Below are 15,471 nucleotides of genomic sequence, written 5' to 3' on the forward strand. Positions count from 1 at the left end.
TATAATAACCTAGTTATTGTAAAGTCTTGACCCTCAAACATAGGGGTCTGAGTTAGTGAGGACCGGCCAAAATGTCCTCACTTTCCCAAAATGTCCTCACTCTGATGGTTTAAAACTCAAACTGGCCCTCACATGTGTAGCTGTACAAGTAGCCTGCACACAAACACCTCTCTGAGCAGTTAGCATCAGATGCTTGTCTCTCTCTGTTGTCTCCAGCAGGTCTCATGATCCTCAGATATGGATCCAGGTCCAGGTCCAGGTCCAAATCCAGATCTCTCCATCGTCCTTCTGGGAAACACAGGAGTCGGTAAAAGTGCGACAGGAAACAGTATTTTAGGACGAGCTGCATTTGAGTCCAGACGGTCCTTCAAACCTGTGACGACAGAGATCAGAGATGAAGGAGGACAAGTGTGCGGGAAACAGATCTCAGTGGTGGACACTCCAGGAATCCTAGGACCTGGATTAGAGCAGAAGATCAGAACAAGGTGTCAGAACCAGCTGAGCTCCTCCACTCCCTGTATGTTCCTGGTGGTTGTCCGGGTCGGACGGTTCACTAAGGAGGTGGAGAAGGCCGTGAATTTGTCCATCAGCGTTCTCGGAGACATCGGACTGAAGAACAGCTTCCTGCTCTTCACAGGGGGAGACGACCTGAACGAGTCTCTGCAGGACTACATCCTCAAATCCGATAGAAGCTCCCTGAGAGAAGTGGTCAAGAAGTTTGAGGGCCGATGTGTCCTGTTAAACAACAAGACAGAAGACAAGAGTAGACAGGAGCAGCAGGTCCAACAGCTGCTGCAGCAGGGAGAGAAGCTTAGGAGCTGTGAGCTGCCAGGACCAAAGGGTAACACACACACACACACACACACACACACACACATATATATATAGCAGCCTATACATCTGCAGAAAAAATGAAGAGACCACTTTCAAAAATGTTTCTTAAAAAGCATCTCTACATGTTTGGCACTTATTCCATTACAGTTTTTTTTCTTTTAAATACCAATACAAACACAACTCATTCTACTTAAAGCAGTACTAAAGAACTTTCAGTTTTGGTTGAGTTTGGCGGCGCCTGTGGACCAAAGCGGTAGTGTTTTGCCTGAAGGAAGACTCCATTTCCCATGAACACTAGCGTGAAGCCCTGTAAATATCCTGCATTAAAATTAACAGAAGACATCAAAACTAAGTTTCTGTTTCCAGTGGATCATTTCAAAGTGAAAACACAAACATAATCCATTGCTAAAGTGCTGTTTTGCCTGTTCCCTCCTTGTTGTGACTCGCAAAAGTGAAAGTGAAACTTAAGTGAGAGCAGGGTTCCTACCATGCTCCTCAAAGCTGCTTAGTGCCAGAGAAAGAGATACAGACCCCATCAGACCACGACAGAGGTGTCATTCAACTTGTTGTAAGTCGATGTATCATCACAAAAGTTATGAAAATATTTTATGAAGGTTGAAAAGTTACTTAGTGCTGGTTTAATGTGGCACTGATGAGGTCATCACCTGAACCACATCTGGTTTTATAGGAAGATTATAAAAACCACTGCTGGGATTAAACATTGACATTGTCCCACCACAATTGATTTATAAATTCTTCCTAAGTTAAAATATTTGTGTTGTGTTGTTTAGGAATGAATATGAACATGTTTTCATTGCATTATTATTTTTCAAGGGCTGAAAAGACTTAAAGGGATAGTTCAACATTTTGGCAAATTGGCCCATTGCCATAATCCCTATAGTCATAGCAGTAGGTTCGTTACCTTTAATTGTTGGTGCAAGATATTTTTAGAACGGCAGAGCAGAGCCGTGAGCTGCTCAGAGCTACGCTACGGAGGCTCATTATGGGATTTCTTGGTTTCCCTCATCAAACTCATCAAATACACAATCCAACAACTCCACAACGCTCTGGTGGACAAGTTGTGACCTGCACATTCACCACGCTATGAGATAATAACAGAACGTTACCACACAGGGTTGTTTAAGAGGGGGTTTTAAAGGGTTCAATGAAATCTCAAGACTATCAAGGCGTTCTGGAGGCAAATGTGCTGCCCAGTGTCAGAAAGCCCGATCTAAGAGGCAGGTCAGGGGGCGTCCAACAGGGTAATGACCCAAAACACACAGCAGCTAAAAACACCCAAGAATGGTTCAGAACAAAACACAGGACTGTTCTGAATGTCCTTCAATGAGCTCTGATCTGAATCCTACTGAACATCTGTGGAAGGAGCTGGAATTTTATTTTTATTTATTTTTATTTAACCTCCTTAAGAACATGTTCTTATTTACAATGATGGCCTGACAAGAGGCATAAGCTTCTTGATGGGGGGGGGGGGGGGAGAGGGGGCTGTGAGGGAGAAAAGATAGGTTAAAAGACAATAGCAAATATACACAACAATACAAACATTCAGCAGAAACAGGGCATAAAAGTTAATAAGAAGGATATTCAAGAAGATGGAAGATGCAGTCTGGAGAAGGACAACCTTCAAACCTGAGACACATGGAGTCGACAAGTGCAGAGTTATAGAAATCACCTGACTGCAGTGATTGGCTCAAAAGGTTGTGCAACAAAATTAATTAAGATTCAGTTAAAGGCCCAGGCCAGTTTCATTAGTTTTTTTTTTAAACAATTCAAAGGCGAAATTTTTATTTATTATTACTTTGGTCAGTTTCAAGTTATTTCAGTGAGAGTTGTGGATTTTTCTTTCTTAACGGAAGGGTACCAACTATTTTGTCCATGTCTGTATATACAAATCAAATCAGATGTTTACAGTCTTCTTTTATCCTTTTTTTTCTCCAACATGATCCAGATCTCACCATCGTCCTTCTGGGAAACACAGGAGTCGGTAAAAGTGCAACAGGAAACAGTATTTTGGGACGAGCTGCGTTTGAGTCCAGAGTGTCTCTCAGACCTGTGACCACAGGGATCAGAGTGGAAAGAGGACGAGTGTGTGGGAAACAGATCTCAGTGGTGGACACTCCAGGAATCCTAGGACCTGGATCAGAGCAGCAGATCAGAACTTGGTGTCAGAACCAGCTGAGCTCCTCCACTGCCTGTCTGTTCCTGGTGGTGGTCCGGGTCGGACGGTTCTCCTTCTCAGACCAGAGGGCCGTGGAGGCCGCCATCGAAGCCCTCGGACCTCGACGGTTTAAAACCTGTTACCTGCTCTTCACAGGTGGAGACACCTTGAAGGACGTGTCTCTGCAGGACTTCCTGTCTGAGGCAGGAGACACTTCACTGTCTGGTGTTGTCGGGAGGTTCTCAGACCGGTATCATCTGTTCAACAATGAAGACAGAGGACAGGAGCAGGTCTGGGATCTGCTGCGCAAGTCAGGTAACCTTTGATGATGATGACCTTTGACCTGACAGTGTTGCAGCTCTTTGACCTTTGACCTTTGACATGGCTGTGTGTTCTCTCTGCAGCTGCTGGTCTGGAGGAATCTCTGAAGCTGGTGGACAGGGAGATCACTCTGGTGGGTCTACGTGGAGGAGGGAGGAGTTCAGCAGCCAACACCATCCTGGACTCAGACCGGTTCCCCTCACACAGTAGGTTCGATTCCCGCAGTACAGAGACTGTGTGTGAATCAGCAGCAGTGGAGGGTCGCTGGGTCACCGTGAGAGACACTCCTGGACTCACTGTAGGAAATCCTTATCAGATGACTAGTGAGTTACAGAGTTTTATGTTTAATTGGGACCCAGGACACGTCTTCATGTTTGTGGTCAGAATTGGACCTATGTCCAGAGAAGAGTCCATCCTGCTCCGGGCTGTGACAAGGGGGTGGCCCCGTACACTTCTTCACAGATCCGTGGTCCTGTTCACTCATGGAGACCAGCTCAGAGGTCAGACCATCGAACAGCTGATCAGGTCGAACATACAGGTGTCTGAGCTGGTCTCCAGTTGTGGAGATAGATACTGTGTGTTAGACAACACTCAGAGAGGAAACAGGCAGCAGGTCAGACAGCTGCTGGATCAAGTGGACGAGGCGCTCGCAGCAGCAGCAGCACCATTATGGTAAAAGAAATTAAAAGATTTTTAAAATCATGATCTTGACAAGGTCTAGAAGCTGGACCGTAACCTCAGAGTCAAACATGTGAACAGGACGTGAAGTGAAGTGAGAGCACGGCTGTTTGTGATTGGTGGATGATCAGAGCCCTGTCATGTGACCTCTGACATCACTCTGACATCACATGATGCTCTGATGTCACAGACACAGTTTCAAAACACTGAAACTTTATTTAAACCTGTTTCCTGTCTGGATGTTCTCCTTCTGTTTGTTCAATAAATTATGCTGGGGGTCTCCTCTTCCTCCTTCACCTCTCCTCCTCTTCATCTTTCTCCTCCTCCTATTTTCTCCTCTTTCTCTTCCTCCTCCTCTCCTCCTTCTCATCCTCTTCCTCCCCTTCTATGTCTCCTGTCACTGATTGATTGATCAACTGTATTAAACCAGTTGTATATTGGTTAGTTTCCTTCTGTGATGAAAACTAGTGAAAAAGGTGTGTGTGTGTGCGTGTGTTCAGTGAAAGCATCATGTGTGGACAAACTGAGGTTAATGACAACTCAACAACAATAATCACATAAACAACATAAAGAGATCCAGTGATGAAGACAAACAGCAGGGGGGCAAACACACACACACACACACACAAAAAACACACACACTCAAAATTTACAGAGCCAAGGAATGCTTTTTTTTTGGTCATTTAAACACCCTTAAATTTTATGATGTAGTGAAATTTAAAACGGCACAAATCATGTTTAAAGTAACCAAAAACCAAAAAAAAGTCCAGACCCGACTCATCGCTGTTGTATTTTTTTCTCTTTTTCTCTTTTCTCATTCGTTTTGGTAAAAAGGGTAGGCATAATAAGCATGAGCTTCAGTCTACACCTTTTCAATTATCACTCCTCATTGTATTTGTATTTGTGTGTATTAAGTGAATTCCATCTGTTAGACGGGGGGTGGGGGATAAAATGCTAATCAAATAAACTGAACTGAACTGAGTGAATCAGCAGCAGTGAAGTTATTTTTTTACTTCACTGTAATTACATTTCTTTTCTCAGTGTTTCCACAGTATTTACAGGAAAAAACACAAAAACATGTTTAACACATTCATCTCCTCTTCTTTTTTGCATCTGGCCAGATGTTCATGTTCACCAGGGCAGTGAACAACTCTGACCTCTGCTGCATCACCGGTCTGGCCTACATCTCTATCAGAGTCTATATTTAGTGAATCAGCGTTTCTGACTTAGATGAATGTGTGTGTGTGTGTGTGTGTGTGTGTGTGTGTGTGTGTGTGTGTGTGTGTGTGTGTGTGTGTGTGTGTGTGTGTGTGTGTGTGTGTGTGTGTGTGTGTGTGTGTGTGTGTGTTTAATTGTCAGAGTTGTGTTTGATCTGCTGTAAAACTGAACACACACACTCTGTGACACTGATGATGGGAACTCTGTCTCATTCTCATCTCTTTCTCGTATCTCATTGGTCGACTTGGCCGCTCTCTGATTGGCCCAAAAGCTGTTTCTGCAGCATCCAATCAGCTCGCTCCGAGGCTGTGGTGCGCTTCATCTCGTGAGGGGTCGGGAAGACTGCCGGGAAGAGACGGGAGGAGACGAGCATCACCCCCCTCCCTCACTGCTCGCTGTTTCCGGGAAGTGTGTGTGATGTGTGTGTGAGTGTGAGTGTGTTTCTGCAAGGTCATGACTCTTCACATGCTGAGTGTGTCACTCTGTTCATACAGTATAAAAGTAGATGTTTCTATTAAATCCTTCAAAATAAAGGTAGATGTTTGTATTACAGCTCCATACAGTTTTCATTTTATTGTTTATTTGACGAGGACAATGCACATTAATGAACAATTTGTGACACGCACATCACGTCATGTAAATATGCCGGATTCAGCTCAAAGCTAATTTCCATCCGTAGTCCTCACATTTAAAGACGGACAGACATACCATACAAAAGGATAATAATAGGAAGCTACCTGCGCAAGTATATGAAAAAACATAGTCCTATTTAGTATAGTAGAGTATAGCAGCAGTTACAACAACAAGAAAACAGATAGCAACCTGCATACATATAAGAGAGAAAACAGATAACAATGCCATAAGCGCTGCATGGCATTGTTATCTGCATAAATATAAGGTAAAACAGAATATTAGCAGCAGATTCACAATAAAATTCTAATACAGAATAAGATACAGTAAGATAAAGGTAGATGTTTGTATTACAGTAAAGCTCCATACAGTATAAAGGTAGATGTCCATGTGTAGTGTGATTATAAAGCAGCTCTAGGTTCTATATTACATACTGTGAAAGTGTCAAAGCCCCAGTTCACAGAGAAATGCACACAGCCTGTATTCAGAAATGTCCTGTGACATCACAATTTGCAGTCACCTGGACCCGTCACCTTCCAACAACCTGCAGGATTTGGTTTCTCTGAGTGTTTTATTCTGAAATGTAGCTCTGTTTCTATTGGATCAGTCTGAAAACAGTCAGTACAGTGTAAATCAGTGACACCTGTCATTGCCTTTATTGTCCACAATGTGTCTTTGGCCTCACCACATAAAATAGCACATAAAATCACATAATAACATACATTAAATAAATAACATGTCATTCAATACACAAGGAAAGAGACCAATTTATTTATTTATTTATTTGGATCTGGACCTGGAACAAACACAGAACCGAGCCATGTTCACTGTGCGGATGTTTGAACCAATCAGAGAGGAAATGAGAAGCAGGAAGTGACAAGTGCAAAGACAGATGTGAAGCAGCTGTTGACCAGCAGAGGGAGCTGTGACATCACAGATCGGCTGAGAGGAAACAGACTGACTCAGCGTCTCCTTCACTGACCAGCTCACCGTCTGTAAATCTCAGTCTCTGTCTGAACTCTTCATTTTTTTCCCTCTTACCTCACCAAAAAAGTCAGTTCTCCCAGAATCCCACTGGGCAGCCGTTGTGTTCCCGCCACAGACTCACATGACTCATCAGACTCATCCGTTTGAATTTTCAGGTCACAAACAGATGTTTCAGTGTTTCCTGTTTTCAGTTACACAGAGAAGTTATGAAACCAACTCATTAATATTCACACAGCTGCATCATTTGTTTTCACACTGAGCTTCAGTTTCTGTTGTTAATCTCTCTCTCTCTCTCTCTTTGTGTGTGTGTGTTTACTGGAATCATCTTTTATTACATTTTCTGTTTTTATACTAGCATCTTTCACATTTCAGGAACATGTGTTTGGCCTGTGAGGAGCTGGAGAGATTCTGAGGAGAGCCTAAAGGGACACAATAGTGGGGTAAAGCACGCACATCCAAACGTGTTACAGGTGCAGGACTAAAAAACAAAATATACTTAGATGAAAAGAGTGAAGTCCACTCACTGTATAAAGCTTCTCGAGTGTTTATTATAGATCAACGTTTCGATCCAAGTGGATCTTTGTCAAGATAAGAGACAAAGGAAACATCAAGCCCGGGATGCAACTCAGGTGAGGCAACCCAAAGACATAGCCTACACAACAGTAAATTACAATATAATCTCTGTCTGTTAAAGGGATAGTTCACCCAAAATTCAAATTTCTCTGTGGCTTCTCTGAGTTACAGTGGGGGTTCCGTGCAGCAGTATTTGTCCATATGACGGTTGCGAACGGAGCTCAATTTTCTTTGTCCAAAAAGACACACCAAAAAACATCCAAATACCTCCATACTGCTCGTCTGTAATGTCCCTCTTGTATTGAAGCCCCAACATGAGAAATTGTTCCGAAAAAAAATTAAATAAGTCTTTAAGCTTGTTTGTAGCGGAAGCTCGAAGCACTGCTCTTCCTGGTCCATCCAAATCTCGCGCGATTTGCACACAACACCAGATGCACAACTAACTCAGTAAAGGCCAGTGAAACATGATCTAAATATAGGACATACTGGGAAAAGAGAAGGACATGATTAAATACCACATAAACCTGATAAAAAATGAATAAATAGCCTACTGAATAAATACCACTTAATGCTATGCAGCAGTGTCAAGTCTGACCCTAACAATGTTTGTTAAAAAATTTGACTGCTGCAGCAACCAAAGACTTTCTCACAGCTGCAGTTCCTCTCCTGACCACCAGAGTGTCTTTAACACTGATGAGTCTTCATTGACTCTTAGGGTTGTTAGATGGAGTACATGATCTGCAGGAAGTGACCAAGGGGACAGTTGTGGGTCTGAGAAGTGAAGCTCACTTCCGCGTTCAAAAAACTGCAATCCCCCCGGCTTCCTCTGGGGGCTGGTGTCAGAAGGGAGCATTCTCCATAGACCCCCATGTTAAAATCGCCGATTTTACATCCTCAATAAACATGTTAAAAGCCTGGTGTCAGAACGTTTTTTTTTCTCAATCGATAGTTTCTACCCCCGCACACACTCTGAGGGGGGTGAATTTTTTTTTAACTCTACCGTTTTACTGTTATTAGGTTAAGATCCTGGCCAATTAGGGCGCGCAAACGTTGAGTGACAGGTCCGAGCAGCTCCGTGGACAGCTGCTTCGAGGCCAGTGGGCGGGTTCTCGGCCGGCCAATCCAACATGGCGCTGTTCAGGCCGCCATATTTGAGTCACAAAAACGACTCCCCAAAACCAATGGGTGACGTCACGGACGCTACGTCCATTCTTTTTACAGTCTATGGAAGTGACGTCATAGACAACATGCAAACTTTACTTATCTGTGCCTAAACCCAACCAATACAATGGCGTCACTTACTTTTTGTTTTTTTCCCCTGTTTTACACCTGTACATGTCAGTTTTACTAAACTTAACCAGTCGGGAGTTCTCAACAATTTTTGGTGAGGTTCCATGTCAATTCCTGCAGATCATGTATACTCCATCTAGCCACAACCGACTCTCAGGTCAAAGTGCAGCTTCCTCCTCCTCTTCGTCATGGCAACTGGCTCCTCCTCCCAAAAAAACTTTATACAGAAACAATACAGGAAGTTCTTCTCTCAGGTGAAGGAGCTCCGTCCGTCTCTCAGGTGAAGAAGCTCTGGCCAGAAGACTCTACTCTACCTGTCAGGTGAGTGGTTCTTCCCACCTGACATGACCTTGACTTCATCACCTGTCTACTCTGTTCTGATCCATGTTCAGTTTAGGTTTAGGTGAGACAGAGAAGGTAAGTGACTCACCTGTAGTAGACTCACCTGTAGTGGACTCACCTGTGGGCGGAGTCAGCCGGTCGTAGCCTCTAACATACTGTATACTTTAGTGACGAGTTCTGATGGATCTATAATATGTTCTTGTAAGCCTACCTGTCTAAATTCCTGCTTACACCTGTTCACTCACATCCAACAGGCGCAAAGGTCAAAGGTCCGTGTGTCCCCATGGCAACACTGCAGGAAATAAATATATCACAACAATAAAATCCAGGACATCATCACGCCCTTCAGGTTTTAATCAATAACTAATCTTTATTGGATCTATTTGTGTGTGTGTGTGTGTGTGTGTTATATGCTATTATAAAACAACTTAATTTAAAGGGATAGTTCACCCAAAATTCAAATTTCACTCATTATCTACGCACCCTCATGTCGACTAAGGGCTGGGAGAAGTTTCAGAGTCCTCCGTTCCTTCTCTGAGTTACGGGGGGGTCCGTGCAGCACTGCATGTCCATATGATGGTTGTGAATGGTGCTCACTTTTCTTCATCCAAAAAGACACACCAAAAAACATCCAAATACCTCCATACTGCTCGTCTGTAATGTCCCTCTTGTATTGAAGCCCCGACATGAGAAATTGTTCCGAAAAAAATTAAATAAGTCTATATTTTAAGCTTGTTTGTAGCGGAAGCTTCCAGTGTCTCAGTTCACTGCTCTTCCTGTGTCAGTGCAAATCACGACTGGCGGAACAGTTTCTCATGTCGGTGCTTTAATACAAGAGGGACATTACAGACGAGCAGTATGGAGGTATTTGGATGTTTTTTGGTGTGTCTTTTTGGACGAAGAAAAGTGAGCCCCATTCACAACCATTATATGGACAAATACTGCTGCACGGACCCTCCCGTAACTCAGAGAAGCCACGGAGGACTCTGAAACTCCTCACAGCTCTTAGTCGACATGAGGGTGAGTAGATAGATAGTAGAAATTTGAATTTTGGGTGAACTATCCCTTTAATCTCTATCCTGTCTAACTGTTCGTAATATAACTAGACTAAAGTTATCCTTCTGTTTCCACTTCTTGCTCTTCTTCTTGGTCTCAAACAGACATGACTGAGCGATGTGAGGAAGAGCTGAGGATGGTGATGGTGGGGAAGACAGGAAGTGGGAAGAGCACCACAGGAAACATCATTCTGGGTCGTGAGTACTTCAACTCTCAATGCAGCGCCACGTCCATCACTAAAGAGTGTCAGAAGGCCAGAGGCTCGGCGGGGGGTCAGAAGGTCGTCGTCATAGACACCCCGGGTCTGTGCGACACCGACGTGGACGAGGAGAAGACGAGGACGGACGTCACCCAGTGCATCTCCTACTGCTCCCCCGGACCGCACGTCTTCCTGGTCGTGGTCAGAGTGGGACGGTTCACGAAGGAGGAGAAGCTGACGGTGCAGAAGATCCAGGAGATGTTTGGCGACGCTGCAGACAGGTAAGAAAAAACAAAACACCTACAAATCCATGTTTCATCCAACTAAAAACTTCAAAATTTGAATAATGATTCTATAATTAATTGGTCCAATCCAATCCACTTGATTTATATAGCACATTTCCAAAACAAAAAAGTTTACCAAAGTGCTGCACAGTGATTTACATACAAGACAAGGAGCACAAAATGATTAAGAAAAACGTTACAAGAATTAAAAATAGAGATTAAAAAAATAATTTAAAAAGATTTTTAGAATAAAAAGTAATAAATAATTAAAGAAAATAAGAAAGAGCCATAAAAGAGCTGACAGATAAAAATACAATAAAATAAGAATAAAAAGACAAACAAGAACAGATTATTAACATGTGTTGATTATGTGGCGTCCCCAGTGGTGGGCTGGTGCCATACCGCTGGTCACGCCCTCCTGATCAAGGCCTGCCGGTGACACCTGGGCCCGGTGTCACCAGGTTATAAAGCCAGGCCTGCTGATTGTGCTCTCTCTCTCCTTTTCCCCTCTCCTGCAGGTACCGGTGACGGCGATGCAGTGTCCTTAGTTTACTTTATTGCACCTTTGTGTTATGCACCTTACAACACCCCACACACACATATGTCTTACACTCACACAAGAAGCTCTACATACCTATTTACTGACACTCACACCCCATGATCTGGTCCTTTGTTGCAGTATCTTATTATTTATTGTTAAATAAACAATAAATAAACAATAAACACAAAATTGGGGGCTCGTCCGGGATGAACTGGCGCCGCTCCGCCCGGCGGTCATACAGCTTCTTCTGCTTGGACTGAGCACAACCCAAATTCTCACAGGCTCTCTCTACAGCTGTATACAAACGATGTCGGAAACCATTAACATATTCAACAAGATCCCCAGGTGGTTTAAAGACAGCTAAAGGACCACGCACCGCATGACCAAAGACGAGGTCATTTGGGCTGAACCCAGTGCTTTCCTGCACGACCTCCCTGGCCGACAACATCAGTCATTGTCATAGCTGTAAGAGCCAGGCTGTGACAATTATATGCTACAGAAGATTTTGGTTTATTGTTTCTTTATCTGTTTGTTTTTTTTAATTTTAGTATTACTTATATATTTATTGATTCAATTGTTTTTTGTTTTGAAACTGATGAACTGAACTTGGCCCATTGCCATAATAGCATAGCATAGCAGTGGGTTCATTACCTTTAATTGTCGGTGCAAGCTGTTTTTAGAACGGTGGAGCAGAGCCGTGAGCTGCTCAGAGCTACGCTACGGAGGCTCATGGGATTTCTTGGTTTCCTTCATCAAACTCATCAAATACACAATCCAACAACTCCACAACACTCTGGTGGACAAGTTGTGACCTGCACATTCACCACGCTGTGAGATAATAACTGAACGTTACCAGACAGAGTTGTTTTAGAGGGAAATTCATGCAAAGCCGCTGATGCGCGTTGCCTTCAGGGACAGTTTTTCATCAAGAAGTCTCTGCATTTACCTATAAAACAACTCTGTCTGGTAACGTTCTGTTATTATCTCATAGCGTGGTGAATGTGCAGGTCACAGCTTGTCCAGCAGAGCGTTGTGGAGTTGTTGGATTGTGTATTTGATGAGTTTGATGAGGGAAACCAAGAAATCCCATAATGAGCCTCCGTAGCGTAGCTCTGAGCAGCTCACGGCTCTGCTCCACCGTTCTAAAAACAGCTTGCACTGACAATTAAAGGTAACGAACCTACTGCTATGACTATAGGGATTATGGCAATGGGCCAGTTTGTCAAAATGTTGAACTATCCATTTAACCTAACAGGTACAGCATGGTCCTCTTCACCCACGGAGACCTCCTGAAGGACAGCAGCATCCAGAACTACATGAAGGACAGCGCCGAGCTGCAGGAGCTGGTTCACCGCTGCAACGGCCGGTACCACGTCTTCAGCAGCAACAACAAGATGGACGACCGGCGGCAACAGGTCACCGAGCTGCTGCAGAAGGTCAGATACATCGTCTATATCAACGGGGGAGGACACTACACCAACGAGATGTTCCAGCGGGCGGAGAGGGCGATTCAGGACAGGGCGAGAGAAATTATGATGGAGAAAAAGGCAGAGATGGAGACGGAGAAGAAGGAGATGCAGAGGAAGCTGAGAGAGGAGCTCGAGGAGAAGATGAGGGAGGTGGAGAAGGAGGAGAGGATGGAGATGATGGAGAGACGAGACGACGAACAAGTCCCACTGGTGAGACAGGAGAGTGTGAGTGACAAAATAGAGAGAATGAAGAAGTTGGAAAGAAAAGAGAGCGAAGAGAGGGAGAGAAAAGAGAGGATAGAATCGGAAAGAAATAAGAGGATAGAGAGGGAGAGACAAGAGAGGATGGAGAGGGAACGAATAGAGAAAGATGAGAGTGCGAGAGGACAGTGGATGGAGAGAGAGAGGATAGCGAAGGAACAAATAAAGAAAGTTGAGACAGCAAGAGGACTGTGGATGGCGAAAGAGAGAGAAAGGGTGGAAAAAGAAAAGAGGGAGAGAGGAGAGAGAGAAAGGAAAGAGAGAGAAGGGAGGGTGGAGGGAGAAAGGATTTGGAGACACAGCATGGAGAGAGGATGGAGCATGGAGACAGAGACGATGGAGGGAGAAGGGATGGAGAGAGAAGGGAGGATGGAGGGAGAAAGGACGGAGTTAGAGACGATGGAGGGAGAAAGGATGGAGAGAGAGAGGAGAGGGGGAAGTTTGAAGGAGGAAGCAGAGGGAAAACGAGAGAGTAAAAAAGCGCGGAAGCTGAGAGAGTTGGAGGCTAAGTATGAGAAGGAGGTGCAGCTCTACACCACCCAGCTGGAGGAGAAGTATCGGAGGAGAGCCAGAGAGGTGGCGGAGCAGGAAAACCCTGTGTCCCGGTGGTTCAGGAAAGTCCGGAACTTCCTCAAGAGGGACCTCCGCCTCCTCTGAACCATAGAAGAAAAATAACAAGAACAAGAAACGCTGACTCCAGGCTCTAACTGTTCTACTGCAGAAAAGACTCAGTAAACTGTACGCAGACTTTTGTTTTGATAGGCTCTTCCTACATCCCGATAGAGACTCATTGATTGATTATTGGTGTTTGATTATGGAGGAGTCACTGTTTCCATGTTGTGATGAATCTCTCTTTATAGGGATAGTTCACCCAAAATTCAAATTTCACTCATTATGTACTCACCCTCATGTGGACTAAGGGCTGGGAGAAGTTTCAGAGTCCTCCGTGGCTTCTCTGAGTTCCAGCGGGGCTCCGTGCAGCACTGCATGTCCATATGACGGTTGCGAACGGAGCTCACTTTTCATCATCCAAAAAGACACTCCAAAAAACATCCGAATACCTCCATGCTGCTCGTCTGTAATGTCCGTCTTGTGTTGAAGCCCCGACATGAGAAATTGTTCCGAAAAAAATTAAATAAGTCTAGTCTAGTTCCTGGTCCGTCCAAATCTCGCGCCAGGAAGAGCAGTGCTGGGAGCTTCCGCTACAAACAAGCTTAAAATATAGACTTATTCGATTTTTTTCGGAACAATTTCTCATGTCGGGGCTTCAATACAAGAGGGACATTACAGACGAGCAGCATGGAGGTATTTGGATGTTTTTTGGTGTGTCTTTTTGGACGAAGAAAAGTGAGCTCCGTTCTCAACCGTCATATGGACAAATTCTGCTGCACGGAGGATTGGACTGAGCAGTGACAGAGGAAAAGACGAGATGCAGAGCTACTTGGAGCTAACGTCTGGAGAGCTGGGACTATTTTTTTTCACAGTGAGGCTATTTTATTGGATAATATGTATTTCTGGTTGAATAAAACTACTGTACATGAAATTGATTGCGTATTCCTCTTTCATATTGTCATTATTGGTAACCGTTTTATAAAAGCAATATATCACTCCAGTCCGTGGTATATGCTCATTATACCACTCTAAGGGGGTTGTCGTCCCTCAGCTTCGCGTCAGGCCCCTTAGCCGTAGTATAATGAGCATATACCAAGGCCTGTCGTGATATATTGCTTAAATAACAAGTATTTGGCAAATATTCAACAAATGTTCCCAAAAAAGTATCTTAAAAAGTATTTAGAATTTTTGGGAATTATTAGAGAAAGACAATAACCTAAAGGGAACCTGAAGAACCTGAGAACTTTTGCAGCGAGATGCGATGTCGCTGTCCCTGGTGGTTCTGATGATCCTTGATGGTCCTTGGTGTTTCTGAGGGTCCTTGAGGTTTTTATGATGGTCTTCATGGTCCTGGTTAGGTTATCGTTATTGATCCCACATGGGGAAACTATTTTACCACCAGGTCAAAAGAAATCTTCCAGCCGACAAACAGCACAGAGACAACAGACAACATAAACACAAGAGCAGATGCACAACAAACTCAGTAAAGGCCAATAAAACATGATCTAAAAATGGGACATCATGGAAAAAGAGAAGGACGTGATTAAATACCACAGAAGCCTGATAAAAAATGAAGTAAAGGCTACGCAGCAGTGCCAAGTCTGACCCTAACAATGGCTTGTTAAAATATCTGACTGCTGAAGGGACGAAAGACTTTCTCAGGCTCTGATGGTGTTACAATTGGATATGTTCTACTCTGTTTTTATACTTGAATGACGTGATGTATGTTTTGAGATATCATGTAGGCCTATTCTATTTTAGTAGTATTTGAACGCACATAACCTGATGTGTGTGAACATGAAGCCAGATAGTGTGACTCTAGCCTGATAAACAAGAACAAGATGTATCCTGAAGGTTCTGGTGGTTCAGCCTCACAGCTGCAGTTCCTCTCCTGACCACCAGAGTGTCTCTAACGCTGATGAGTCTTCATTGACTCTCAGGTCAAAGTCCAGCTTCTTCCTCCTCTTCGTCACAGCAACTGGCTCCTCCTCCCAAAAAAC

At 43.9% G+C, this 15,471-nt stretch overlaps 1 protein-coding gene across 1 annotated transcript in view; it reads left to right on the forward strand.

Annotated features, from left to right (window-relative positions):
* The window catches only part of LOC310985362 (GTPase IMAP family member 8-like), a gene marked incomplete at its 3' end in the record, with an annotated part of 47,299 nt that extends 33,783 nt beyond the window's left edge, over positions 1–13,516 (forward strand). Inside the window, exons 3-8 of the mRNA XM_083970936.1 lie at positions 272–841; positions 2,801–3,325; positions 3,415–3,537; positions 10,210–10,585; positions 12,385–12,649; positions 13,403–13,516. Of these exons, the coding sequence (XP_083827062.1) occupies positions 520–841; positions 2,801–3,325; positions 3,415–3,537; positions 10,210–10,585; positions 12,385–12,649; positions 13,403–13,516 (1,725 nt within the window). The 5' untranslated portion in view covers positions 272–519. The remainder of the gene's footprint in view (positions 1–271; positions 842–2,800; positions 3,326–3,414; positions 3,538–10,209; positions 10,586–12,384; positions 12,650–13,402) is intronic.
* Between the last annotated feature and the right edge of the window lie 1,955 nt (positions 13,517–15,471).

Source organism: Trachurus trachurus (assembly GCF_905171665.1).
Source record: "Trachurus trachurus genome assembly, chromosome: 4".
Classification (NCBI taxonomy): domain Eukaryota; kingdom Metazoa; phylum Chordata; class Actinopteri; order Carangiformes; family Carangidae; genus Trachurus; species Trachurus trachurus.